Source organism: Pholis gunnellus (assembly GCF_910591455.1).
Source record: "Pholis gunnellus genome assembly, chromosome: 21".
Taxonomy (NCBI): Eukaryota; Metazoa; Chordata; class Actinopteri; order Perciformes; family Pholidae; genus Pholis; species Pholis gunnellus.
The window spans coordinates 13,452,589-13,480,288 of record NC_136548.1 but is presented as its reverse complement, the minus strand read 5'-3'; the positions used below and the strand labels follow the sequence as shown (position 1 = coordinate 13,480,288).

At 42.0% G+C, this 27,700-nt stretch overlaps 1 protein-coding gene across 1 annotated transcript; it reads left to right on the top strand.

The window, feature by feature from the left end:
• Positions 1 to 3,385: 3,385 nt before the first annotated feature.
• On the top strand, positions 3,386 to 27,700 carry cpxm2 (carboxypeptidase X (M14 family), member 2). The gene is made up of 14 exons (XM_079182306.1): positions 3,386 to 3,975; positions 6,063 to 6,164; positions 10,121 to 10,230; positions 12,077 to 12,216; positions 16,050 to 16,134; positions 17,152 to 17,302; positions 17,839 to 17,927; positions 20,769 to 20,892; positions 21,437 to 21,633; positions 22,260 to 22,439; positions 23,151 to 23,448; positions 23,753 to 23,892; positions 24,376 to 24,475; positions 26,785 to 27,700. Exons 1-14 carry the CDS (start codon positions 3,693 to 3,695, stop codon positions 27,039 to 27,041), a joined length of 2,256 nt encoding a protein of 751 aa, XP_079038432.1. The 5' UTR covers positions 3,386 to 3,692; the 3' UTR covers positions 27,042 to 27,700.

Here is a 27,700-nt window from a genome sequence, read left to right as displayed (position 1 = left end):
GTAGAATTATTCAGATATATATTTAGTTTCCGGGAAGAACAACTGGCCTCACGTATTCCTCGTTTATATCATTAACGTTAACGTTGAACCAACAGGAAACCCAAACGCTGACGGCATCAATGTCATCACTGTGGGGGAAATTCAGCATGTCTGTGTTTCAGTTTAAGATTTCCCGTGCCATGTCTGCATGTCAGGGATGCCAAGATTTGAGATTCATCCATAATGAAATGCACATGATGTAAAGTAGTGAGTCCAAGGTTATAATATGCCACCGTTTGGATCCATAAATGTGTCACATTACATTTCGGTGGATATTTAAACAAAAAAAAAAAAAAAAATAAGACAAGGCGGCTTTGTCCCTGTCACCCAGGGTTGTACTTGTTCACCCTCAATGAAAATCAGAAACTATTAGACATTTTGGCTACAAGCCAGTTTGACACACTCAAGGTTACGTTTGATGGATGATCACAAGAGGTCTTTGCATGCATACAGTTGTGTCTGTGTGTGTGTGTGTGTGTGTGTGTGTGTGTGTGTATAGAACGTGTGAGATTGCACACATGAGTTTCCCCTCATATAAAAAGGCAAAAAAAAACCTCCACACTACTGACTTTAATTCACGTTTAAAAAGCATATTTCAGTCAACATGTGCATTTGCATTTTTTACTTTAAATTCCAATTGTCACTAACACATTTGTCGGGGAACACTTTGCCTTGTCATGTCCTGCTTAACAGTACAACCATCATACCATCATTCTTTCCACCCTCCGATTCTCTGTCTCAGAGTCCCCTTGTTTCATCAATTACAAGGTGCAAAAACAGCAGCAGGGAGGTATTTGCCACTGAGCCTCCAGCCTGTCACTCTGGGCCCTGACGTCCAATTAATGAGAATTCAGCCGAGGATCTTCTCCCCATAAGAGATTACGGAGAGAGGCAGGAGCCATCACTCTCCCACCTTTGGTGTTCTTCACTGAGAAAGACAGCTATTGTCACAACATCCCTGCCTCCACAGCCGGATAAGCAGCTGTTTGATCTGCTTCCCTCCGACTGTAGCAGGTATTTCAATGCAGACATTCTGTCTGTCTCAGGCAGCAGGTTTAGGAAAACATGTCATGCTTTAATAAATGTTGACCATGCCTAAGTAACATTCTGTAAAATCCATGTGTGTAGTGACATAATCACTCTAGGAGCCAGTGAAAGATAAATATTGTCCATTTATAGGGTTTCTCTTTGCTATACACAGTTATTTAGGGTACATTAACAACAACAGCAGTAATTAATTTATGCAGCATTTATGCAAAATACAAGCAAGAGCAGGGAAATTCTTGGCTTAAACAAATTTGCAAGAATTTGCTCTAAAATACAATCGAACAAAGAATAAGCAACATTCTTGCCCTCTATAATTCCTGGCATATTTGGTGGTCCGACTCGCCATTTACAGGGCATCCTACTTCCTGCATTGCCACAGAAAGTTGGCATTGGATGTAAATTGTAATTAGCATTTTGAGATGTTTGAGAATGCTATAGAGATCCCTTTAAGAAAGTATAATAGCTAGATGTTTTAATGTGAAGACATAATCGGACAACAGAACTTATTTGAGAATGAGATAAAATAAAAGCCTGCATGGTGAAATAGCACTTAAAAATGAAGAGAACCCATTCAGTGCTCGATGGTGGTCGGTGTCCTTAAACCACAACACACACAGTCAAATCTGTCGCGTTACTATCTCTAAATGGTGGTGAACAGACAGGTTTAGAAATCCTTTACAATGCCATCACATTACACATTAATGTCTCCTGTAAAGTACTGTAGATCTGCCTCTACACACAGCTACAGTGTCGTCATGCATTTGGAGAAACCTGACACTCCGAGAGCTGCGGTTGTTTCAACGTGTGCAGGGAGGCAGAATATTTCATGTCTTAAAGCCTTTCGAGGTAAAATGCTGCATCTCTTCTTGGCTGCCTTCCGTGTTTATCTCCTTCCGTTTCCTCCCTCATTCTTCCACCCAGACGATTTAGGATGGGTGTTGTCTGGATGAGGAGTGGGCGAACAGCGAATGCCTGGCTAGCTGGCGAAACACTTTGCCAGTCGAGCATAGAGTCTTCCACCCTCGAGCTGTCCACCCACTCCAGATCCTGTTCAGCCTGCAGCCTGGGCCTCCTTCAGCACCGTTCAGAAGCTATCAGTCTCAGGTGTAAAGTCTGATTTCCATACAACCTATTCAGAGTTCTCTGTATTCGATGTCTATCTACATCAGTAATATGCAATGAAGCAGTGCATTTTGAATTTGGCAGCATCCATGCGGGGCACCGGGCTTGTTAAGGCATTATTATCTTTGCCTTAGTGTGTCTTGCCTCAGGTTGACTAAATGTCAGGAGCTGTACTCATTAGCTGTGCAAATGTTTTATGGAATCCCACTTCTCCTTATGACTAAATATTTTGAGCCCAAGGGTAGACTCCATAGTCTCTGCTTAGAAATAACTCCAAATGCTACCTAAATGCCAAATATAACACATTGGGATCCTTCATGTATCTCAACGATAAATTCTTCTAGCTGGAAAAATATGGTTTCAATCAGGAGTGTGTTGGCTTTAGGCTTGTTATTGTCTTCTTGTGAAAGTGAGGCTCAATCAGCTACCGCAGTCATGTTTGTGAGTGAGTGTGTGAGAGAGAGAGAGGCAAGGAGAGCAGAGCTTCATGATGAACAGACAGCTCTGACGAGATGAGGTGTGACACACGGGGCATCCATTTGGACTGGACGTTCCACAGAGAATTTGTTCCGTTCTGTTCCAGCGGCTTGTTAAGGTGTAAATTACTGCAGAGTCCAAACAGGACTTGGCAGAAACAAGAACAGCCTTTAGAAAATGGGGCAGCTTGAAGAGGAGCAACAAGTTAATTCGCTTTCCCAGTAAAGGGACATTCAACGCAATAAGCGATAACGCAATAAGTGCACTTTTACTAAACTAAACAGCTGCACAGCCAGTGTGATTTACTGTCTGGGACGGATGACTGCTACTGTTTGTTTGGGAGTGCTTTTTTTTTTTCTGCCAGTTTGGACTTCAAACACACCCCGGCCTGGATCAGGATACGCGCCTCTGCTTTTTCTTTGGACACAGATTTGCAAACTGGTTAAGAGCAGTTTAAACCCCCGAGTTGATTTCCCCCCGCAGGAAAGAAGAAACTTTCCTAAAGCCTGCCCTAGACAGAGTGGGAGGAGATGGAGATGAAAGCAGATCCTGAATGTGTCAAAGTATGTTTCTCAGAGAGATTTCTATCCCTATTTCACGTCTACCCACACCAATAAAACAACTCTGCAATGTGTCAGCAGCCTGTGCTGGTTTGAATCTGAAAGACAGAAAGAAAAAAGGTTTATTTTCGAGTCACCTGGCAGCATCTAAAGGAGAGAACTGTTCTGTCTGTCTCCCTGCCTCTCCCTCTCCTCTCCCTCATCTCCTGCTCGCTGGGTTTCTCCCTCCCTCACTGCATTTTTCCCAGACTAAGGCGTCCATGGACCCTCTGGCTCCGCTGCTTTCGTCAGTGACTTGGAACGCTCAGAGAACTTTGTGAACTGTCCGCGTTGGAGTGGGAAGGGAGAGGAAAGAGAGCAGTTGATGGGACGCAGAACCGCAGCAGCAGCAGGCTCCTCTGGAGACGGCATCGGGACTCGCAGCTGGAGATAATCCCCCACCGGGTCATGACAAGACAGCGCCTCGGCCTCCTAACCCCCCTGGCTCTGCTGGGACTCCTCGTGGGGCTCGCACACCTCAGCCACGGCTCTGACGGTGAGGATGAGGACTACTACCTGCAGGAGCTGCTGACAAGAGAGCAGTACAACCAGGTGCAAATGCAGGAGAAGCCTGTGGCCTCGACACCTGACAGGCATGAGCACCCCAGCCAAAGCCCCACCAAGAAAGTGCCCAAGGGAAAGGCAGGCAGCGGCAGGCAGACGGATAAAACCACCGCTGATGCAAAATCAGGTAAAAGAACTTGAGTAATTTTGGCTTTTCTTAGTAGTAAAACTCATTTTCTTTCTCTAGAAGTCCTTCACAAACTTAACAGAGCCATGGGCACCCAGTCAGCAATAGTGCTTTAGTAAAGTCATTATTCTGACCGTAGAGTTTAGTTAGAGTCAGTGTTGCCACCAGATGACAGTGTATGGCTAACCGGTTGAGCTTTTTCAATGAAATAAACATGACAGAATTGTATGTCTACAAACAGTAAGGATATGCTTTGGAACTAAAAAGTAAAACACAAATTACATTAAAAAATAACACCTGCTTCTGCGTTTTTTTTTGCATCAGCAAAGTGAAATTTAACTTTCCAGTTGACTTTAAAGCTGAAAGATCAGGGTGGATATTTATTTAAAAGTTATGTTTTCTCAATCAACACGCTCCAGACTTCAGAGGAGCAGCTTAATTCAATTCACGTGGTGAGAATAAAAAACAATAACAACGGTCTCCTCAGGTAGTCTTCCCCCGAAACCCCCCCCCCACCCCTCACACACACACACAGATCAGAGCCACGTTTCTACACAACAGCCTCACCCACGGCAGAGGTCACGGCTGCATTACATGTAGGTGCCAGAACACATGCGATATCCACGTTTTTTCCAAAAGCAGTGCTGTTTGGCTGTGGGACTCTTGGCACATGCAGTAGCAGGTATGCTTGAGATCCTGCCAGGTGATTGGAGGACAGCAACAGGCGTGAGGGCTGTTGGTTGGTTGGTGGCAGATAATATGGAGCAGCTGTGTCGACAGTGACCTCATGTTTCAGGCATCTGGCTCCACGTGTCTCAGTATAGGGATACCTGCTGCAGGTGGGACTAGAGCAGCAATGTGAATTTCAACTGCTTGCTAACATTAACATGACAACTTTAAAAGGTGATAAATTGTCGATACTGTGTTTAGAGCTCCTCCTGCTGCCCTGAAGTGCAACATAAATGAATAAATGAAAAATAAGATAAACAAATAAGAAAATATAAGAAAAACAAAATAATAGATAAATATATACATACATACATACATAAAGAAATAAAGAAATATCATTTGCTATATATACAGTAGCTTTTTTGGAGCTGCTGGTTCTTGAACTTTTAATTTTGGATACATTTAGTTAAAGGCTGTTGCTGGGTAAAAAACGATCTTGCCTTGTTTCACCTTAATAATACAATTAATTCTTGACATTATATAAAAATGTTTTCTCAACCTGTAGAGTAACATTGAGACCTTTTTGTGTTCTGAAAGCATGAAATGGTGGATTCAACGGTCCAAGACATACAATCTGACAAACCAAATCTCTAAATTTCTTCCTGTTATTTATAGTTAAAAACTTTATTACCGGTACTTGATATTTTCATTCATTCCAAAAGTGAAGTGGATATTTTAATGCGCTGCTTAAAGGTACTACTTAAAGGCACTTAAACCTTTTTTAAAGACATTTACTATTAACCTGAAGTCGCCTTGAATATTGACTGTACCTCACCAACATCTGAATGATCGTATCTCAAAGCCTTTTATATCTGTTGCGCTGAACATATGCAGCCTGGAGCCGAGAATTGAACCTATCCCCGGTATGAGACGAGGCTAAAGACTTTCAGATGTGAGAAGGATTTCTATCATGTGGGGCCTATCCTGAGCTGACACTCAAATAAAAAGCACACGCCTCCATGACTCCCTGCCTCCATCCTGCCTCTTGTACAGCGCTGCTTCCATGACTGATTTGAACCTTGAGGAAGTTAAGTTATACAAATCACTGCAAAGATCTTTCACGAGCATCGGCTTAGCCAATGAGCGTGCGAGACATACTGTAATTGAATGTAAGGAGCACAAGAGTTAAACGTTTTACAATTCTCTTGGTTCAGACCCCAATCCTGGATCTATCCATATGTGTGGGCCCGAATCTAGCCAAACGTTTTTCTTTTCTTCTATGTCAACACTTTCTCTCTCTCTGTCAACAACAATAAATCAGCAGTTTTTAAGGTGATTGGTCCTCTCCAGGCTCCTTTTAAAAATGGAAAAACTTTTATTTCTGTTCCTGCATTAATGCCATTTCCTTCCTTCCTCAGTGAAAACAGCAAACAAAAAGGGAGACAAGAACAAGAAGAGTGCTCAGAAAACCCCAAACAGCATCTCAGAAGGGGACGGTCAATACAACTCGATGAAAGAGGGTGAGTGACATGCTCGCTTGTTATGGAAAATTCATGACCTCATAAAAATGTGCCTTCCGTCCAACGTGCGTGGATCATATCCTCGCTTTCACAGGAGCCGTTAGGACGGGAGAAAAGAAACAAACTCTCTCAGAGATGACAAATATTTTGGAAAGGGGAAGAATGTTTCAGAGAGCATATTTTCCCTGAGAGAGAAAAAGTCTGGCAATACACGACGCTGCTCTCAGAAGTGGAGTCAAGCCGCAGAGGCGTGGACGAATGAAGCATTGTGTTTTGGTTTCCATGGATCACGATATATTTGCTAAACTGAAGCCAGGATGCCCCTGTAGCCTTCCTGTCATGTCAGATGACAGATTAAACTCGCTCGACTAAGAGCGTGATTTAGGCCAAAGCACATCAGACTTTCCACAGCCCTGAACGTTGTGATATTGCCCCTATTAGACTTATTTACACAGTGTCAGAGCTTAATGAGAAGCTGCATTTAAAAATGATCAGAGGTTAAGAGACGCTGTGCTGGCCAACTGTGAATTTATGTGTTTATGTTGAAGCTAACGAACCTATACCGAGACAGACAGAAAGGCTGCCGTTTTTTAATTTGGCACTTGGGAATGGGAGCAGAAAGTTGGATATTCTTGCATGTTGGAAAATGGGAACTCCGTGCGGACACGCCTGGCACAAAGAACAGCAAACAGTCAAGATCTGGAAGGCTCGGGCTCCCAAAATCATGTTTTCACGGCTGAAACTGTGACTCAACACCAATCTGTTTTCCAAATCTGTTTCAGCATCTCCAGCTGATTTATGTAAATTGTAAAAATCATGCACTTTCTATATATCAAAAGCTGCATCAGTTTAAGAAATTGTTTAGCTTCCAAATGTTTAATTATTCGGCCATTGTTGGAGGTGGAGAAGAACCTCAGCGACTGCCTCATCCACCAAAACTATAGGGAATTAATAAAACAGGGTTCTTAGACCAGCGAGGACTTTCAGAGTTTGATTCAACAGATGGTCCAACGGCTCATTCGTTACTCAGTCTGACAGTAATGTGTTGAAACAAGATGTTTCCACTCAGATATCACAGTTTGTCACATCTTGACAGTCAAGCTGCAGAGTCTGTTCCGCTAAATAGCTAAAATAATATGGATTGATGTTCAATGAGTAACGTCTGTCACGATGAGTTAGTAAAGGATTTTCTTTTGACATGAGACTATATGTAACTTTTTAAAGAACACAAGCTTTTTACAAGTTAAAAGCTGAGCTCATAATCAATAAAATGCACCGTTGCTCAGTCATTTAAGGAGTTTTGCTTGCATTGCCTTACTTGGTCTGTCCTGACCATTAGCGTATGTTGCGGCTAATGTTAGCGAATGTTTTTAAACTCTGGATGGATATCAGCATATAACTGACAACTCTAAGTGAGTTTGCTGGCTTTTTGACTCTTCTCTACTGCTACTGGTACACTATTTTGTAGAATGTCACCGATGAACATTTCAATTTTTTTTAAATCACAAAAGCATTGGCCATTCCTACTTGTGGTTCACACACGTAAACGGGACATTGTACCCAGATGACTAATGAGTCTTTCAAATAAAAGTTGCTCACTGTGTGCATACGGTAAAAAGAAGTTTGGTGCAACATAGAAATTCAATGTGCTGTTATCCTGCAATTGTCATTTGTGGCCACAGGGGTCACTGTTCAGCAAACGTTTCCTGGGCTCCTGGGTTTCCTGGGCTCACTTTAACCTTTATCTTTTGGGCTGGTTTCAAGGGCCAGGATGTCCCTAATATGTTGGCTCCTTTCAGAAAGCCTGTGGTATTAGAGTGTGTTTAATTCCAGGAGGATTTCAAATATAGGAATGCAGGGTCACATAAGATCAACACGTGTTTTATTGCTCGATAGAGTTACTGTGAATACTACGCTAACTGGTCTAACCCCTGGCTTGTTAAAAACCTTTTATACTTCAGTTTTACAGCAGGGATCAATTTGCTCTCAAGCTATGTTTGCTTTTTGCACCAAACATAAATTATCTCATGTGTGGATTTTGGATGCGGATCTTTTTTGTGGCTTCTCTAGATCCTGGTTCATGCGTTTGCCGGTCTTCAGTGTCTCAGACATACCAGGCCGCTGAAACAGCGATACAATGCAAAGCCAGCTTCCTTTATGGATCAAAGACCGGATATTTGTAACTTCAGAATATGTCCATAATCACATGCTTACATCTTGTAAGAGCCCGGCTCCACAGATTTTTTTGTCTTCTTTGTGCCTGTTACCCTTCTGGGAGTCCATTTGCGAAGGCAATCCTGGCCGTATGACAGCAACATGTGCAGCATATGCTGCATGTAAAAACAGACCGGAGCCCAATTGGAAATTCTTCCTCTGAAATTCTATCGCTGTGATCCCGGGTCAATGTCTGCAAACAGAAACACATGGTCTGACCCAAAGAGCTGTTGGGCGTTGGGGATTTTGCACATTAACCTTTATCTGCACATTTGGCGCTCGCTGCTTGATATTCATTGTAGTGTAAAAGATGAGCCAATCTCACACAAAGAGCTCTATTTTGTGAACAACGACTCAGTTACTGCAATCACTTAAAGACAGGCATTTGTTCAAATGAACCGCAAACTCCCTCCAGCAGCAAATAAAAAACATTCTTAAGTGATGTGCAGCTTTTGAAGACTGTATTTTTCTGCATGCCTGCCAACCCATTGCTGTGGCATCAGTGGGTGTGACTGGATAATTGCCATACTCAAGGATTTGATTACAAAATGATTAGTCATATATATGACTGCTAATTGTCGTCGTCTGCACTGCCAGTAAAGACAGGAACTGTGGGACTCGATGCATCTTGGATTACTATCCTTTGGTTTGGACTGTGAGGAAACACAGCACAGTAAAGTCTAGTACCATCTTAGGTCTTGGAAAAATAACCCAAATGACCCTGATGAGGTCATAGTGATGTCATCAGGGTTATTTCTCTTTGGGCTTGGAGACATCAGAAAACAGAATGCTTCAATTTTAAACCAAGGGCGTGGATTGTATCAGTGAAAAAGGCATTATTAAGTAGCTTTATGGGAATTTTGGATCCATTTGCTTCGAGCTTGACCCACGCTATGAACCTAAAGCTCCAAGGGAACTATGTTGTGCAAAAGGTCTTGAAGGATCCCAACTTCTTATGAGTTTCACCCGTCTGTCAGCTTATCCAATTTCTGCTAATAAGACTGGCACAACATACCTATGCAGTTGGCAGGTAATATAAGAATATACCTTTTAGTTATCCAAAACCTTTCTGACATTGAAATATCTTCCTTTGATCTAATTACATATCTTTAGCCCACACCTTTGAACATTGCAATTTTCTACCGCTCGTGATATTGCTTGAGTCCTTTTGACAAGTTAATCATGTATTCAGGGTGCAGTTAGAAATGCTGAGAAAGGTGTGCAGTACAAAATTACAAAAAAGGAAATGTGCCTAGTATACAGTCATGAATCATCCATTAAGATTGACACGAGTCAAGCTGTTAAACTCCATTGTCTCAGAAATGAGAACCTCCTACAGGTGATCATATTATAGCAACAAAAGAGACTTACTTCATAGCTTGATAACATAACTCCATTGTGAGTTAGGCTTGTTGTTTGGTTCGGAGGCAGAATGAAGAAACGCTATCATAACAATCACGTTCTGCTCTAATTTGGGCCTTCACATTATCAAACTTAAACTGTTTATTGCTCACAATGCGTGTTGTGTTGACTAGGTTATGTTTTCTGCAAAGAGCACAACACAGAGTTCAGCTGCTGTCTTGTTTGCTCCACACATTTCAGTTCAAAAGTCTAAATTGCTCATTACTGTAGAGCCAAGGGGTGAAGAGCTATACTGTGCAGAAAGCAATGATCCTGGAGCTATGCAAATCTTGACACATAACATTACCATCGCAAGCCAATTTGTCATTCTCGTTACCCAGAATGCCCTCCGATGGGACTGGAGACATTGAAGATTGATGACTTTCAGCTTCATGCTTCATCTACGAAACGCTACGGCCTTGGAGCACACAGAGGTCGTCTTAACATTCAGGTAAGACGGGACTGTAAAGTGTTGGTAGTTTGGGAAAGCCTAGCAGATTGTACTCTGAGCAAGCCCACCCTTCCTTGGAAGGCAACGTGGACAGCGTCATTTCTTTCCCCACTGAGCAGCTATACAAAGGAAATATGATCCAGAGATAGCATCTTTTAATTTCAGGATCAGTTCAGGTTCACACTCAAGCTCCATGGAAAGATATTGGCTGCTGACTGGCTTTTGCTCGGTAAAATATGGATTTTTAATACTCCAAAAGCTAATCAACTGAGAAAGTAATATGCCATCAATCCAGGGGCACATCCCCAAACCTAACAGAAAGGATTGGCATTTGAGAGAAGAGGTATTTCTTGTTAGTGCAAGATTAGCATGTGTGCAGCGTGCCTCATCTTCTGCAGGCTGCGCTGCAAACAATTAATGAAACACACACACACACACATGCTCTTAATCCACACAGAACACAATACAAGACAAGGCATTATCCTTCAGGAAATCCACAAAACAAAGGATTTGTTGTTTGGCGTGTGTGCACCTTCATGCATGTGAGGGCCGGTCAGGAATCATAGAGGGGCAGAGATAGTGTCCAAAACAATTATCTGCAAATCAGGAGAAACAACACAGAAAGCAGATGTTGCCTGTTGAATCGGGCCGGTGGCCAATGAGCTTGCTTTATTTCCTTGCTATTTCCTAGTCTTGCTGCTATAGACACCAACAGTTCTGTCATGAATTTAACGTTTTAAAGGAGATTCATACACACAGTAAAACATGAACAAACGAAATTCTAGACTGAATGTCTCAAATTGTAATAATTGTATAAGAAATATTTAGAAAGTAAAAATAAGCATCCATAACCTGCAGCAAGACAGAATTATAAAATATTGTTGACAGATTTTCAGGAGTAATGACATTTCCTGGGTCTGCACCTGGATTGGCCCCAGAAGTAATCACTTGTTCCATGCTGAGGCATTCTCCATATTTCCGTTTAATTAATGCTATCTGACAGACAAACGGGACATAAAACAGATCTTCCTTGGCAGACAAATTAATTGGCAAATCTCACAAATCATTGAGCAATAAATCTATACATGCATTTTTGCTTTAGGAATTTGGTTCAAAGCCGCTGAACCCTTACTTTTTAAGGCTGGAACATACTTCTCATAGCTGCACTTAAATGAAACTATGGGTATTGTTTAGTTTTCTTTTGTATTTTAGTTTTGTTAAGGACATACATTAACTGGTTAATGATTTCGCCCCAATTCCAAAGGTTACCTTACATAAAATACCTTAAACTCCTCTTTGAGATGAGAATATGTCAATTTGATTCATTATGTCTAGTCACATCTGTGTTCAGATCTTTGATTAAGTAGCTGCTCCTTGTAAATTAAGAGCGGCTTACTTCAAACAGAGACTACACAGCCGGCAGAGGCAGTGATAGTACTGCATACGTGCAGACATGTACAGTGCAGTTAGCCACAATGTTAACTTTTGGATGGAAAAGATGATCTACGTGACCTGTCAGCACCCACACAGCCTGTGAGCGACTGTTCACACATCACACAGTGTCAACTGTTGCATAACAGGCTTCATGGAGAGAGCAGCATTATATTCATTATTAGTTTAACATTTTCAGCTGGTGAACCGTCAAGAAAATGTGTCCTTACGTTCCATCCATCAACACTCACAGATGTGTCCTGTGTTCATTCCCATGACTAAAACTTCATTGGCTTTGTTTTGCCTTTGTTCACTCCAATTAGGTATGATCCTGCCGTGTCTGTTGCACCCAACATGGACTGTGTGTGTTTGTGTTTCCACATGTACATCTGGAATAAAATTCTGCCCCCTGCAGGCAGGCCTTTACGAAGATGACCTCTATGACGGGGCCTGGTGCGCTGGGAGAGATGACCCGCTGCAGTGGTTCGAGGTGGACGCCAGGAGGCTGACAAAGTTCACAGGGGTCATCACACAAGGCAGAAGTTCCCTCTGGTCGTGAGTAGGAACCAAGCAGACATGCATGGAGAGTTGCAGATGGTCGAGGACGAGGATTTTCTGGTCCAAGCTAACGTTATTTGTGAGGGATGGGTATTATGCCAGTTCTCTAAATTGCCTTAACGCCTGGTGATATCTGTCAGTTTGAAGGTTGTTTAAAACCATGAGAGGACATTTATTTTTGTAGACATAGAAAGGAAACCTCTCACATAGCTTGATAATCCAGCACATTTAATATAGATCCCTAAGAGAAGGATCAAAGAAAAGAGAGATTAAATATGAGGAAAAGATAAAGAAATATGAATTATATGCATAAATACATGTTGCTTTAATAATCTGCATTGCGACATCACTGAGCTGAGATCAGCAATCTATTCCAAGCACAGGTTGGCATCATGAAGTTCATACAACAGCTAGCAGCTCTGTGAGGCCTGAGATAAATGCTAACTTCAGCGTGCTAAAATGGTCACAATGACGATGCTAACATGACAACGTTAAAAAGAAATACTGTTCAATACTGTTCATCATCGTATTGTAGCATTTTAGCATGCTAACAATTGGTTATTTCCACCAAACACAAAGTACATTTGAGACCAATGGGACGTGAATTTTCATGGCAATCCATCCAATAGCTGTTGAGATAATGTTGGTCTAAACCAAAGTGATTCCATGTGGCTAGCACGGCTAATATAACTCCAAACACAGTGAAGGGCCAAAAATCAAATTACAGATGGTACAAGTTTCAAAATAACCATGGGAAATTAAAACTGGAAGTAGACAGAAAGCAACAATTGTTCCAGAACTCTAAATGACTCTTGGATTTTCCTGTAAACCCAACTGGAACATTTGATTTTGCAATATAAACAAAACAAGCTTTATAATTTTGTCCACATGGCGCTGAACCTTCACTGGTTTTTGCCCTTTTCACAAGTCTTTTCTGATCCCCTCACTGTGGGATTAAGGATTTATGAGTTTGATTGATTTGAGTACAGCCTCAGTCTTTCATCTCTGCTAAAAGGTCACGACATCATAAAAATAACACAGGAGAAAAAAGATGTTTCTGCACTGTGAGCTTGTTCATCACACTCCGATTGACCGTAAAAAAAGAGCGATACAACAAGTAGGGATTACATTTTAAACTATACATTTTAATCATATTTACAGTAAGTGTTTACAGACATGAGATGAGTCTGCTGTGCGCTGCCCACGGTGTCTGTGAAGCTCATTAAGATATGAATTATAGTACCATCCAGTCTCCATGGCAATTTATACAAAGCGATGGGTATAATCTCACCTCCCGCTGCCTCAACTCATCAGAACATTAATCTGCCTCGTCTCATTTTGAGTATGCAAACATTCCAAAAAATATTTATTCGAAAATTACAACCCGATTACGCATCCCCATGGCTTCAATTACTGTACCAGAGTGTATGTTATTTTAGGACTGTTTATAAGGCAAAGTGAAAATATGGAATATCTTGTTTAATTGTATAGTGTCACACGCTTCTGACATGCTTCACACTAAAAATCACTGGGTCACATTTTCCCCAAACTGAAACATGGTTATTTTTGACCCAGTGTTAGACACAACAAGCCCAACGAATCTTACTTTACAACTGTAAGAAATGTATTTCTAGTTGTAAAAAACAATGCACATAAAACTCCAAAGGCTACACACATATAGCTGACAGCAACAAACAGTGACATGTCAATTTATATAGAGCCAGAATACATTTTAACAGTTTGCAACTATTGACCTTATTACCCCTTGCATTTTTTTCTCTCTTAAATGAATAACCTTAATATGAACACTAGCCACTCATTTCATTGGTGGTATTAAGGTTTTCTATCCCCTGGGCACTGAGTAAAGTTAGCACACTATTGTTTTGATGCTGTATTGGAATTAGGTCAATTTTTACCCTGTGATTTTTAGTGTGACACTTATGCTCACATACTGTACAGCACATATTTGATTTCATGAGCTCTTAAGAAATCCACTCTGAGATTATAGAGCTGTGTGTGTGTGTGTGTGTGTGTGTGTGTGTGTGTGTGTGTGTGTGTGCGTGTGTGTTTCGTTATGGAGAAAGGTACCTGGAGTCATAGTAAATCCCCTCAAATTATTCAGGCCGCACTTTTCAACAAGAATGGATTCTCCATTATGCTAGGCCTGACTCTAAGCTCATATTGTGTTGGGGAACAATACAGGAAACGTGTCTCTCATTGTAGAGGCTTGTGGCCTGAATTGTATTTTGTTAATGGCTTTGGGGTAGCATTTTTAAATAGGTATGCTTTCTTAGAAAGCGGCACCACTCTTGGTAATACCTTTTAATGAAAGGAATTGGCAACAATAAAGTGATAAACTAGAGTATTTGCATTTAACCAGTGCCCCATATTCACCAAGAAAACCAACAACTGCTTCTGTGCACTTACTGTACTTTGCTCTGTAATAATATTTGACAACTTTTGGCCTTTGTGCTTCTTAATTGGAAAGGGTGAGCACAGACTTTTGGAAACTGCTGCGTAGTTAGAGAGCATGGGGAGATACTTTATCAGCCTGTGTTTGTAATTTTCCTTCAAGGCCATAGAACGCCAGCTTCAGACAGAATTTCCCCCGCAATTAGCTCTGTAGGGCATGTAACTGTCTGCGGTGCCAGCTCAGGGGCTTCTGTCTGTAACAGGGCTTTAATTAGCAGAACTGGGAATTCTTACCAAGCTGGACCAGCTCAGCACTGATGTCTTTATCCAGAAGCACGGGAGTCACTGTCAACCTACATACTGCGCACACTGGGTCTGTCTCAAACAAGTTTAAAGAGTGGACCAATAGATTCTTGTACTGTACAGAAATTGATGGAAGCCAATGGATGCCTGGAAAGGTATAGGGGAAATAGTCTAAAATGGCTAAAACACACTAACATGGTTTTCAGAATGATCAGCTGTTATGTGAAGTATGCATTAATTATAGAAAATTGGCTAAAACATGCAAAGTAACGTATGGTGTGTTTAGTAACTTAGTATATCTATCTACATTTTTTTTTTATGCACTTCAACCTCATCATCACTGCAAATGCGATAACTGAACTTCAAGGTGTAAGTTGGTACTAAAAGAATTTAATTTTCTTTGCTTTCTCAACAAGAGTTAGATGATATTGGTGTCTTGTCCTCATCGTGAGGTCAAAAAGCTTTCGAGGTGCTGGTAGGTTATCATTTGGACAAAGCCAGGCTAGCTGTTTCCCCTTGCTTCCAGTGTTTGTGCTAAGCTAAGCTAACAGGCCGCTGGTATAGTTTCATCTGCAGCGTACAGACTTGAGAGTGGTATCGATGTTCTCATCAAACTCTTGGCAACAGAGCAAGTAAGTGCTGTTCACATTCATTTAACATTAACTGACATTTTTTAAATGCAGGGATACATTAATACTAGTTTGAATTCACAACAGCATCGGTCACATAAATAATACAGTGCATTATTAGACTGGTTCTAGACTCCTGATTAATTGCCAGCACTTCTGATTTGTTCAAGTGAAACTAAATGCAGATTCAGCCTGATCATCTGGCCAAAGTTTTCTGGGATTCAGAACCAAAACTCCGCCCGTGTTAAAATGAAGATCATCTACATGACAAACTTTCCTCTTGCTCACATTCCAAAACTTTAAGCGATAAAAGCCTCAAGTGACAATTTCGCGGACCTCTTTTCCAATTGTGCTATTTTTAAACAGACTTTCACCCTGAGAGACTTGAGCGTGTCTGGACATGTGCTGAGCGACTTCCTCACAGTCCCCTCATTTGCATTGAATTCAGCCTGATAGGATATTTCTACTCTTCCTCACTCTTAACAGGAGCGATTGGGTGACCTCGTACAAGGTCATGGTGAGCAACGACAGTCACACCTGGATAACGCTGAAGAACGGCTCAAAGGACTCGGTAAGTCACAATCATGACATTTAAGACTGCTCCAGCATTATTACTCTTTCTCCGCGTAGACTGGCTTCATGAGGAGTCTCGTTTCGTGTGTCCTTTGTTGGCTGGAACATGATAGAAAAAATGATTCTTGCCTGCGAGCAAGAGGAAGATTTAGAAGATTTCCAAGCTTAATGAGCTTGAAGGCAGTAGTAAATACTGATGATCCTCAAGCAGATGGGAACCTCATCCTGGCTCATCGTCAGAGTTACATCTCGGCACTTCATGTAATTGAATAGATGGAAACCAAATACGGGCATTTATTGTAAAAAAAAAAAGTAAAGCAGCAATTGAGCCAGTAAAATAATAACAGTATTAATAATCCTATTATCAATGAACATGCAAATCAGATTATATTTTTGAGGAAAATCATTTCCACGCTGCTCCCTACTGTGGTTCAAGTCCCAGCTAATGACATTTAGGTGTAACTGTACACCCCCTTGGCTGGTGATGTCATAGATGTGGGAGATAAGGCCCCTGCGGTAATTTAGTCGACAAGCTCCACGCTCACCCACTCGCACACCTTTTATGTCAAATGCCAGCTGCACTGTTTGTCTTGCAAAATGCCAAAAGGTGCCGAGAAGAACTATAACAGAGGGTGATAAAATTACCTAGAAAATCCCAGTGGTATCAAGGTTTAATCATGTTCTACAGGTGCATGAATGTGTGTGTTTGAGTTATTTTTCATTGTCCAGGTTATTCATATTATTTCCAAAAAGTGTATTTATAATCTATTGGGTGTCAATACCTTTATAGATGGTGACTAATTCATTTTATTTGATTTTTTTAGGTTGTCTTTTAACATCATGTACAATAAAATACATTGTAGGTTACATTTGGCTTAATTAAGCTGTTGAGCAAAAGGCATTGTTCACGAAAAACACAAATACATTGCATGAAGCTAGCTAAAATCAACTGAGGTTCAGATAAAAAAATCCTGTTCTTTATTCACCATCTGGAGAAATGTGTTTGCCTCAGTAGATCTTCATTGGCAACAGGGAAAAGGAAATCCCGGTTCGGAACATCTTCCCAGCGCCAGTGGTCGGCCGATACATCCGAGTGAACCCTCGATCTTGGTTTCACAGCGGCAACATCTGTATGAGAGTGGAGATCCTTGGCTGTCCTATGCCAGGTGACGGGTTTGTATGGACAAAGCAGAGACATTAATAATTCCTGCCACTGGGGGGTAATATGTCCGGATGATACGACATATGGGACTTCAGAGAGACAGAACTACAAAATACAGCATTCAACTCTCTCAGAGCGATACATATAAGCGGTTTCTGATCTGAATCACTGCATCACTGTTTCATAAAATAAAACTACTCGGTAACTGGGACATTGTTTCTGGAAAAACAGGTTGCTGTTTAGATATTAATGTGTAATTGTCGAGTGCCGGGATCATTACATATTAAAACAATTTAACTTCCTTTGTGTTGATGTGGCGGCAGGTAATCTTAAAACCCTGCTAAACCTTTCTGCATGGCTTTATACCACTGGAGGTAAGAGAGATTAATAATTTGGCTTGACTGAACCTAAACTGGAGGAAAGACAGCAGGTGCTCAACAGTTATAGTTTCAATAGAACCTAACACCATTGATCATTCCTTTCCTTTGCAAATAAAAATAACTCATCCACCTCCTTTATGTGTTTTCTGACTCCCCACAGATCCCAATAATTATTACCACAGGCGCAATGAAATCATCACAACAGACGACTTGGACTTCAGACACCACAGCTACAAAGAAATGAGGCAGGTGAGTCACAGTGAACAGAAAACAACAGATATAAGCCGCCTGCTTCTTCAAAGACACCAGAGCGTGGAGCAATAAAACGTCTTGTGTAACTGCGAGCCAACACCAGACAACTGGTGTCCTTTGCAAGAACAAAGTGTGCAACTGTAACAAATGAAGTGAGCGCTGCCAGCCACATGAAAACGCATTAAGCACCTCCTGGCTTGCATCATTACTTATTGATATAGTTGTCATGAACAGTAGCCTGTTCGTACTGAGAAGGGGGACAGCCGTATTTGTCACTTCTTACACTATGACTGAGTGCTTGCGAAGGTGCAAGTGCCGTGAATCGCAATCGTCTGTAACGTAGCAGCTCACCTGAGCTAAACAGTAGATGACCCACAATTAGTGCTCTGGACGTACGGTTCACTGTAAAGCTTCTTTGTTCTGGTGTGACAGTCTGAAACTAATTGAATGTTTCATTTTTTTATTTTGATCTTTCTTTCTTTGAGGCTAATGTGTGTCACACAGGGTGTCCAGCCGCAGTAGACCCTCACAATGAAAAGGACTATTTTTAAAACACTTAAAGCCTTTTCACTCTTGGCATTTATTTTCTCCATGCAGGTGCTTGGTACCATATCTCCCTCTGATCCACAGCAGTTTAAATAGTTATGTGCCAGAACCTCAAAGTGGAAATAGCCCATAGTGGCTTCTCATACATGCCCCATGAGAGTAGCGAAAATATATCTCTTATATTGCTTAAGGACTGTCCTTTTCTTAGATCACGACTGAATGTTACTGTAGTAGCCTTGGGGATCCTGGTATTGTCAAAGCGGGAATATAGTTTAAGACTTTATAAGATAGGTGGTGTAGTCACCGTTGCTTCTCAAAAAAGTCACCACGGTTGCTGATTGTTTGTTTAGATGCCTGCCAAATAACGAAGTCCAGTTTCCAACATATTATATTTTATTTAAGGAACATCAACAGAGGACAACCACTTTCTCTGTCTAAATCCATTTCCTCCACATATACTATTTACTGTTGCACGGTCAAAACACCTGTATCCAATGACCACACTGATTATAATACCTGTGCCCTAATTCACACGGCACTAGGCCCCCAGGTGGTGGGAGGTTGTACAAAAACAAAACTAACAAAATGGCTCTTACAGGTGGAAAGAAAGAACATTTTCCATTCTCTTCAAAGAGGAACATAGTGTATTATCTTGTCATTACCCTGGCACATCCCGGCCAACAAATTGGTCCTTAATGGCAACATTAGTTTAAAGGTGCTACATTTGAATTCAGAGCATATCTTTTGCATATCTCAATGGCTCTCAACATAACGAGGGCTGAGCCAGTGGCTCACAACTAAAGAGTCTTTCACACAGAACACGACAACGGCACCACTGCACTCTGACGCCCATTATTTCCAATGGCCTGAGCAGCGGCACTACGACTCTTTGCTGCCTCTCGCCTCTCGCTATATATCGAACTTTGGGTGCAGTGCGCCGCAATGTGTGCTCAACCCTGCGGCGAGCGCTGCACAATCTGAAAACACCAAAGAGTCTGTGGCCATGAATGTAAGAGATGTCCGTAAATAAGAGGATCTTTTTTTTCCGGTAAATACATTTCCCAGTGGAAAACTTGAACAAACCTCTGTCCTAAAAGTTGCAAAATACACTAATAGCCCAATCCGGAGTTATATTCCTTGGCATAACACCAATGCACGTGCATCAGACTCAACGCTCATGTTACATATTCAGTTCTGTCAGCTTTCTGCTCGCTGTAAGTGGCTGTAATGATAGATATATTGGCTGTAATTCATCACTTTTATTATCCTATAGTAAATCCATGGGCTGTATGCAAGCCTAAAAATGCACTTACCACTTAGTGGTGATGAAGTGAAGGTAGTGTATGTAGAAATGCCCCGAGACAGCATGCTCTATACATTGATTCTGAGAAATACAAATCAGGTAAATTCATCAAGGGAATGCTGTGCTTTATTGAACCAGGAGCAAGAACATCACTGCTTTATTTTATGAACCAAACCAGATGTTTGTTCAACGATTAGCTTCATTGGAAAAGTCAAAAATGCAACCACTTAATTAAAACCCCATCACTCCTTACTGGTTAATGACTTCTGCAGCAGCTGGAAGAGCGAGCAAACACACATTTCTGAACAGCTTGTTAGTCTTTTTTCCTGGTGCACTTCTTCTCTGTGCCTCCACTCATGCCCACATGGGTAAATGATTAGTTGATGCCATTTTAATCAGCTCCTCCACAAGCCTGTCTTCCTAATTACCTCGACTGCTTTTTCTTCCTTCGCCAGTGTTATAAATTAGGTCTGTGACACTGCACTGGCGATATTATTTTTGAAATTTCCAATAACAAGCTCCCATTATTTAAAGTAGCAGTACACTTGGCATCCAGTTTTAGGTATTGCTCTATAAAATGTATTATTACAGACTTAATAGGCAACAGTCAAAAAAAAAGGAAAAGAAAACATCTCTAAATATTATTTATTCAACAGTAACCAAACAACGCACCGAACATCATCAGATTCCGATTCAAATGTTGCTAAATACTGATTGCTGAATGGGAGTATGCCCTTTTCTAAAAATCCCCAAACTGCTCAAACTTTGTCATAAAATTGTGTGTTCATGCAGGACTTCATTGTTCATAATAGGCTCATTAGGATAATAGGTTTAGGCAAAATGTTCCTATAGCCTCTGAAAACACAGTTTAAAGTTTTAAGTGTCTCTATAACATTAAATATTCCTTACTAAGTATCCAACAGTTGAATCCTAAAACTTGATTTGTATTATTTATCAAGAGCTGATGCTTCATGTTTTACCTTCTGCAGCTTATGAAGGTGGTAAATGAAATGTGCCCCAACATCACCCGGATCTATAACATAGGAAAGAGCTACAGCGGCCTCAAGCTGTATGCCATAGAGATTTCTGACAACCCAGGAGAACATGAAGTCGGTGAGTATATTTAAGACAACAGACGTTTTAATGCAACAGGATTTGATTTAATGTACAATTAGAAAGATGTACTCAGTGGTGTACAGTGCAAGTGTATCAGATGTGTTTTTCACTCGCTCGTCTCACACATTTTTTCCACAATATGCGCGTAAACGCGAGGTCGGTGCCCGTTAGAAAGGCACCAAATATCTGGTCGCAGTGCGGCGGCGATGCAGTCATCTGTGTGTGTAGTTCTGTTAGCTGACAGCCAAAAACACCGTCCAAAACAACAAAAGCGGGCAAACTGTTTTCCCCATAAGTACATGTTTTGAGAAAGGGTGAGCGAGATTAGCCTCGGACGGACACAGAGGTGCACTCTCACTCACTCACGCACACACTCACACATGTGAGTGATCGCATGATTCTCCTGGAGGTGATAACAACAACAACACCACACTGAGTGTTTGCCTCTGTCTCATGTGTAGTGGCAGTGATGGCGTACATAACCCCTCCCCCCCTCTTTCTTCCCCCCCGATCTCTTTCTTCGGTTGAACCTGTCGACCAGGTGAACCAGAGTTTCGTTACACAGCAGGTTCCCATGGTAACGAGGTGCTGGGACGAGAGCTGCTCCTCCTGCTGATGCAGTTCATGTGTCTGGAGTATCTGTCCGGCAACCAGCGGATACGCCACCTGGTGGAAGAGACCAGGATCCATCTGTTGCCATCTGTCAACCCCGATGGGTACGAGAAAGCCTTTGAAGTGGTAGGTCTGCAAGACGGCCATTAGTGACCTCACATCACGCGCTGGCCTCTGGTGAAAACGGCACCATATCCGTCGGCAAGGCTTCAGCTGATAAGAGCACATGTGGTGCGTGCCGTAAAATTGGTTTGAATGATCGAGTGGAATATATAAAATGCCCTGATGAACAATGCCCGTATAATATAAATGAACATAAGTGGAAATAAGCCTGTTTTTCTGTAAAATACTAAATAAAAATATTTTTTAGTTTTCAGCGGTATAAAAATCCCCCCCCCCAAAAAAAACCAACAACAACAAAAACATGCTATTATGGCTAATGCGATGGATACATCTTCATTAAGTTAATTAATTATTTAAGAATTTACATTGATTCTTTCTAATGTAAAAGTCCTGCAGCAATCACTCAGAATAAACCCCACTCGGCATCTCTATGCAGTTTAGCAGCTTTTCCTGGATGAGCTGTGATGGCAGAGAGGCAAAGTGTGATGATAACTCCACACTTCCCAGCAAGCCTCCTGAACCATGTTACAGGGCTCCGTCGATTATACCGCAGTTGTTACCACCAATAACTATAATTTCCTGTGACTTTTCCCCCACATTTTGTTTGTTTCCCGTGTTCTTTTGCCCAGGGTTCAGAGCTCAGTGGCTGGTCTCTGGGTCGATGGAGCAATGATGGAATAGACATTCACCACAACTTCCCCGATCTCAACTCCATACTGTGGGAAGGCGAAGCCAAGAAGCTGATCCCTCGCAAAATGTTCAACCACCACGTGCCCATCCCAGAGTGGTACTTGTCCAAAAACGCCTCAGTGAGTGCAATTCAATGTGTATATTTCAGCATCCCTACAGGGGAAGGCTTGGAATTTTCAGATTACAAACAGAAATGCCACATTTGTGCCCAAAATCTGCAGGTTACAACTTTAAAAATGTGATTGCCATTTAGTTTCCAGTCACTTCACCTCCTAAAAGGGAACACATTATGACTCAACTTTCTTGTCCTACAAATTCCTCCAGTTTAACAAACTAATCCCACCGTAAAGACCATCTGCGTCTTGAAAAGGATATAACAGCCTCGTGGGCATACTAGCGCTGTCTATTTTGGGAGATGCAGATGCATCAGCTACTTGTGACGGAGAGGCGGTGAGCTAAAATAGACCCAGCGATCTTTTAAAAGCTCATCCTCACTAGAGTTCTGACGTTACCGAGAGCCACGAGTGAGTCACACGAAACCTCCAGAGTAGCTGCTGCAGCTGCAGAGCTGGGATCCCCATTAATGGCTCAGCAAGCTGTGAAAACTAACCCCGCTCACCTCCCTGACCGGCGGATAGGAGGGCTGGTTCAACTCATGAGTCCAAAAACAGCAGCGGCATTTTGGTAGCGTGTGAACAGCTCCATCACTGCCCCTTGAGAGCGCACAGCAATTAAATTATTCTTCAGTGAGGGAGTTAATTTAGCAATCACAGCGCTGAGGTGATTGCATGAATTACATTATCCTCCCCTCTCCCGTGTCCTCGCTGTAGGTTGCCGTGGAGACACGGGCTCTGATCGCATGGATGGAGAAGATGCCCTTTGTGCTGGGCGGTAACATCCAGGGAGGGGAGCTGGTGGTGACCTTCCCATACGACAAAACTCGCTCCCAAGGGGTGGCCAGGGAGCAGACCCCGACTCCGGATGACCACGTCTTCCGCTGGCTGGCCTTCTCCTACGCGTCCACCCACCGCCTGATGACTACCGCCAACCAAAGGGTCTGCCACACAGCAGATTTCGCCAAGGAGGACGGCACCATCAACGGAGCCTCCTGGCACACTGCGGCTGGCAGTTAGTGTTCATAGCCGCCGGGGCGTTTTCTCTCTGATCCTGACATTGTGTTATGCAGGATTTTTTCTGCTCAGCTCTGATCCTTTGAGCTGTAGCTTTGTTTAGCACATCTGCATATTCAGTACTGAACCCCCTTTGGCTGTTTCAAAGCTTCCAGGTTTTAGCTTGAAGCATCGTGTAAGAATTCAAAAGGCAGAGAAACAAAGAAAGGCTTGATTAACACCACAACTTCGAACCAATAACTGGACAAAATGCTGACCGTATATTGATGCCGGCCTACAGATGTGTTTCTCTTTCTTGGCAGGTATGAATGATTTCAGCTATTTGCACACCAACTGCTTTGAGTTTTCGATGTACGTGGGTTGTGACAAATTCCCTCATGAGAGCGAACTGCCTGAGGAGTGGGAGAACAATCGCGAGTCTCTTCTTGTCTTCATGGAGCAGGTACGGAGGCAAACAGCCAAATCACAGAGACACACAAAACAAACCTGTTTGCACGCAACCGAGCCGCACGCACGTTATTTTAGGAATATGGTAGCCCTATCAATTTGTTCCTGTTATTCTTCTCACTTAAGTATTTACTAAAAAAGTGCTGTTTCAATACTGAACGGTCACATAGTTTACACATACTGAAGAGAATTTAAACTGTTATGATACAATTTAAACCCTCTCTGAAATTTGCAGTAAAAGCCAAGGATACTGAGGGTTGCAAAAGTCTGCATTCTCAGCCGTACTTGCTGAGAATGCAGGAGGAAAGTTATTAAAGCATGCCTAAAACAGCTCTGTTGAATTGAAGATCATACATTATACATCATGTCATCACGTCATGTAATATACATTGTCTTAAATTATGAAGTGGACTTTGATGCGGGTAAACATGAAACAGGATTCACACATGGCTGCGTGGGCCGTGTTTTTCATGTGCAGGTGCATCGTGGGATCAAAGGTGTGGTGAGGGACCTGCAAGGCCGCGGAATAGCTAATGCCATCATCTCTGTGGAGGGCATCAGCCATGATATTCGCACAGGTACAACATCGCATTTCAGCTGAATCTCATGTGGGATTTGAGCTATTCATGGTTCATTTGAGTAAGCAACCAGTGCAAAACAAATGTCGTCGTCGTGTGAGTAAGCTTAGAACTTGCAATCAAAGCAGCGGAACAGAAGCTACCTCAGGGCGCACTGATTCGACTGTCTCTTCGGATTATTCCTCAGGAGTGAGTCACTCTTACAGTAAGTTAGCGTTCCAGTGTAACATGGAACAAACAGCTTAAACAAAAGCAGCTGGAGCCGGTTGGAGTCTGACTCAATTCATAGTCATAGCCAGTGTCGTTGAGGCCTCCTGCTCAGAGTTTGACTATCGATTGCCCCTCCTCCAGGCAATCCCCGCTGATGCCTAAAAATGCAGCATTTAAAGCCAAGTACTTTCGTACTTGAGCGTGAAATCGAATGTCGAAAAAGGGCATTAGCCATTATTATTCCTGGAACTAAGTACAAGCCACTGTTTCCTCTCAGAAACCTCTTAGTTGAAGTCAGGAATGATTTTAGGCTATTTATTTTGAAAATTGTACCCTTTCAGCTGCTTTTGAACTGTATGAACCTTTCAAAAATACACAGCAGTTGTTCTCCCATCTGGATAAATCAACTGTATTCACTGAGAAGGCAGTACAGACAGCCTGGATGCTACAGCACATTCATATCTGAAAGATGTTTTAACAGACTGAGAATTCATGAGCTCATTAGCATTTTATATTGAAGCATTCCAGGAAACAATTAGATTCCCTTCTGCCATCCGAATGTGAGTAATGTGAGCGCAGATATCCACGTGTAACTGTTTGGTTCAGCAGCAGAGACGGACATGCCGTCATATTTCATTTGTCCCTGGTAGTTCAGATGTGTCAGGTGGGGGTTTTGGATGACCGCAAGGAAGCGACACTGTCCTTTTTGTGAGTTTGTCAAATACTGAAAATACACCACAAGCACACTCGGGTTACATAAAGCGGCAGCATTAAGCAGAGAGAGACCAAGAAAATCCAACATGACAAAGCAGAGCTATTTTTAAAAATCTAGGTAGGAATATAGAACACCGCCCTTCACAAAAGTAGAACACAAAGAACTCTCCAACTTTTATTTTAGGCTTTTGATGAAGCCTCGCTTTTTGCCACTGCTTAGCAGGCTCTTTAAATTCAGCTTTCTAGGACAAGATTTGCATATTGCTGCTGCTCCACTAATAATGTGTAAATCTAACTGTTATGCTTGTTGTGATTTAACTTAAAGGGGACATATCATGAAAAACTCACTCTTTCAGTGCTTGTGTCCATATATTTGGGTGTCTGGACTTCTTACCTAACCACTAAATGTGACATAAGTCAACACAGTCAGTCTGTTGCTGGCTGCCTAGATCAGAAAACATGTGATTTACCAAACCACTCAGATTTGGCTTCCCATCCTGTGTCACATGCACGCTCATTAGAATATACGCCCACGGCTTAAGAACTACCTTTGAACAGGTGCGTGATATTTTTGTCACAGGCCAATCAGAGCAGACCGGGCTTATTTGACAGGGAGCCTTAAAGAGACAAGCGCTAACACGGAGCTATTTGCAATCTTTTTGTTATATTCATTAAATATAACAAATAGGTTAAGCTTTCTCATTAAATGTAAAGGGTAACTACACCAAGTTCAGTGTGGCAAACTGGAGAGGTTAGTTAATCTCTACCAGGAGGATCATGCCATTGGTCGTGTGTGTGCATCCAAGAGTGTGTGTGTGTGTGTGTCTGTGTGTGTGTGTGTGAGTGTGCGCCTCTCTGTCCGTCCATGGCTAATCTCGCATTCTGCTGCAGCAGGAAACGGCATAATATTTTGGGTGGCCAGTTACTCAGTGGTGACTCAATCTTTCTCAAAACAAGTTTTATGACCTGTTTTACACTCCCATTGACTGCCTACTGACTCCTCACTCACTACTCTTATGCTTGGCTACAGTCGGGCTTAGACTACAGGAGTTTTGGACCGATTGAATTCCTGGATTCATCCCTCTCGACAATCAGAGGAGAAATGCGGTCCTGGCCCTTCGTTGGTACCAATGTTCTGCCCAGATTATTTGTTACAGATACAGATTTTAAAACTACAGTTAAAATCTCACCTTCTGAAGATTTGACAACCCGTGTTGACTACGTCTCCACAACATTCAATCACACAGTACAGCAGTGTTCATCGCAGACACACTTGGCAGAGATATGCACTCTACTGCGTGCACCTGTATAGTTTGAGCATGCAACACCCCCACTAACAAGTCACTACCTACATAAATAAATAATTGTTTTCTGTGTGTTTTCAGCTTCTGACGGGGATTACTGGCGCTTGCTGAACCCGGGAGAGTACAGAGTAACAGCCAAGGCTGAAGGTTACAGCACCACTAGTAAGAAGTGCGAGGTGGGCTACGAGATGGGCGCCACCAGCTGCAACTTCATCATTGGACGCACTAACCTGTCACGAATCAAAGAAATAATGGAAAAATTCAACAAGCAGCCAATCAGATTGCCAGTCAGGCACCTCCAAGTCCGCAGGTCCAGAGAGAGGCGCCTGGGAACATAATGACTGGATGAGGAAGAATTAAAAACAAACATCTGCTCTGATCAAACTGAGGTCAACTCCAAGCCTGGGTTTGGATGTCCTTCAGATTCCTCCAGAGTGCTGTCAGTGGAATCGGTGTGGTTGGAAATGTGGATTAATTTAAACGGGATGCTTTAATTGTCTTTCTGTTTTGTTTTAGTTTGTTGTTTTTCCCCTCAGGCATAAGCTCTCTCATTCCTCTCATCTCAACTTTTCTTCTTATCCAGTATATTCTGAAAAAGACTAAGTTCATGTTCTTGACCCCTTTTTTCAATTGATATGATACTATATATTATATTATTATTACGATATCTACCACCATTCCTTGTGACATCAACTATAAATACTGACAGAATCTAATCACATTAGAAAGCTGAAATACAAGTTACAGATAAGGAATCTGTTTTAGCATCTAATTTTAACCACTGTGAGGAATGGCTATGACTTTCATTATGTACATACTTATTAACTTATGTAACACACAGTTATATAAACCATTACAAAAGCTTTATTACCTTGCACTTGTACAATCTTTGGTCCTTTGGACTAAGTGACCATTTGTGTGTGATTTAGTTTTTTAAACATTTGCTTTTGGCCATTTATTAAATAAAGACCATGTTTGCACAAATTGAAACTGGTTA

Excerpts from the sequence above, each read along its gene's own strand:
- cpxm2 (XM_079182306.1), top strand. The coding sequence starts at position 3,693 with ATGACAAGACAGCGCCTCGGCCTCCTAACCCCCCTGGCTCTGCTGGGA. Across the intron at positions 3,976-6,062 it reads CACCGCTGATGCAAAATCAG|TGAAAACAGCAAACAAAAAG; the intron begins GTAAAAGAACTT and ends TTCCTTCCTCAG. Across the intron at positions 24,476-26,784 it reads CAGCCATGATATTCGCACAG|CTTCTGACGGGGATTACTGG; the intron begins GTACAACATCGC and ends GTGTGTTTTCAG.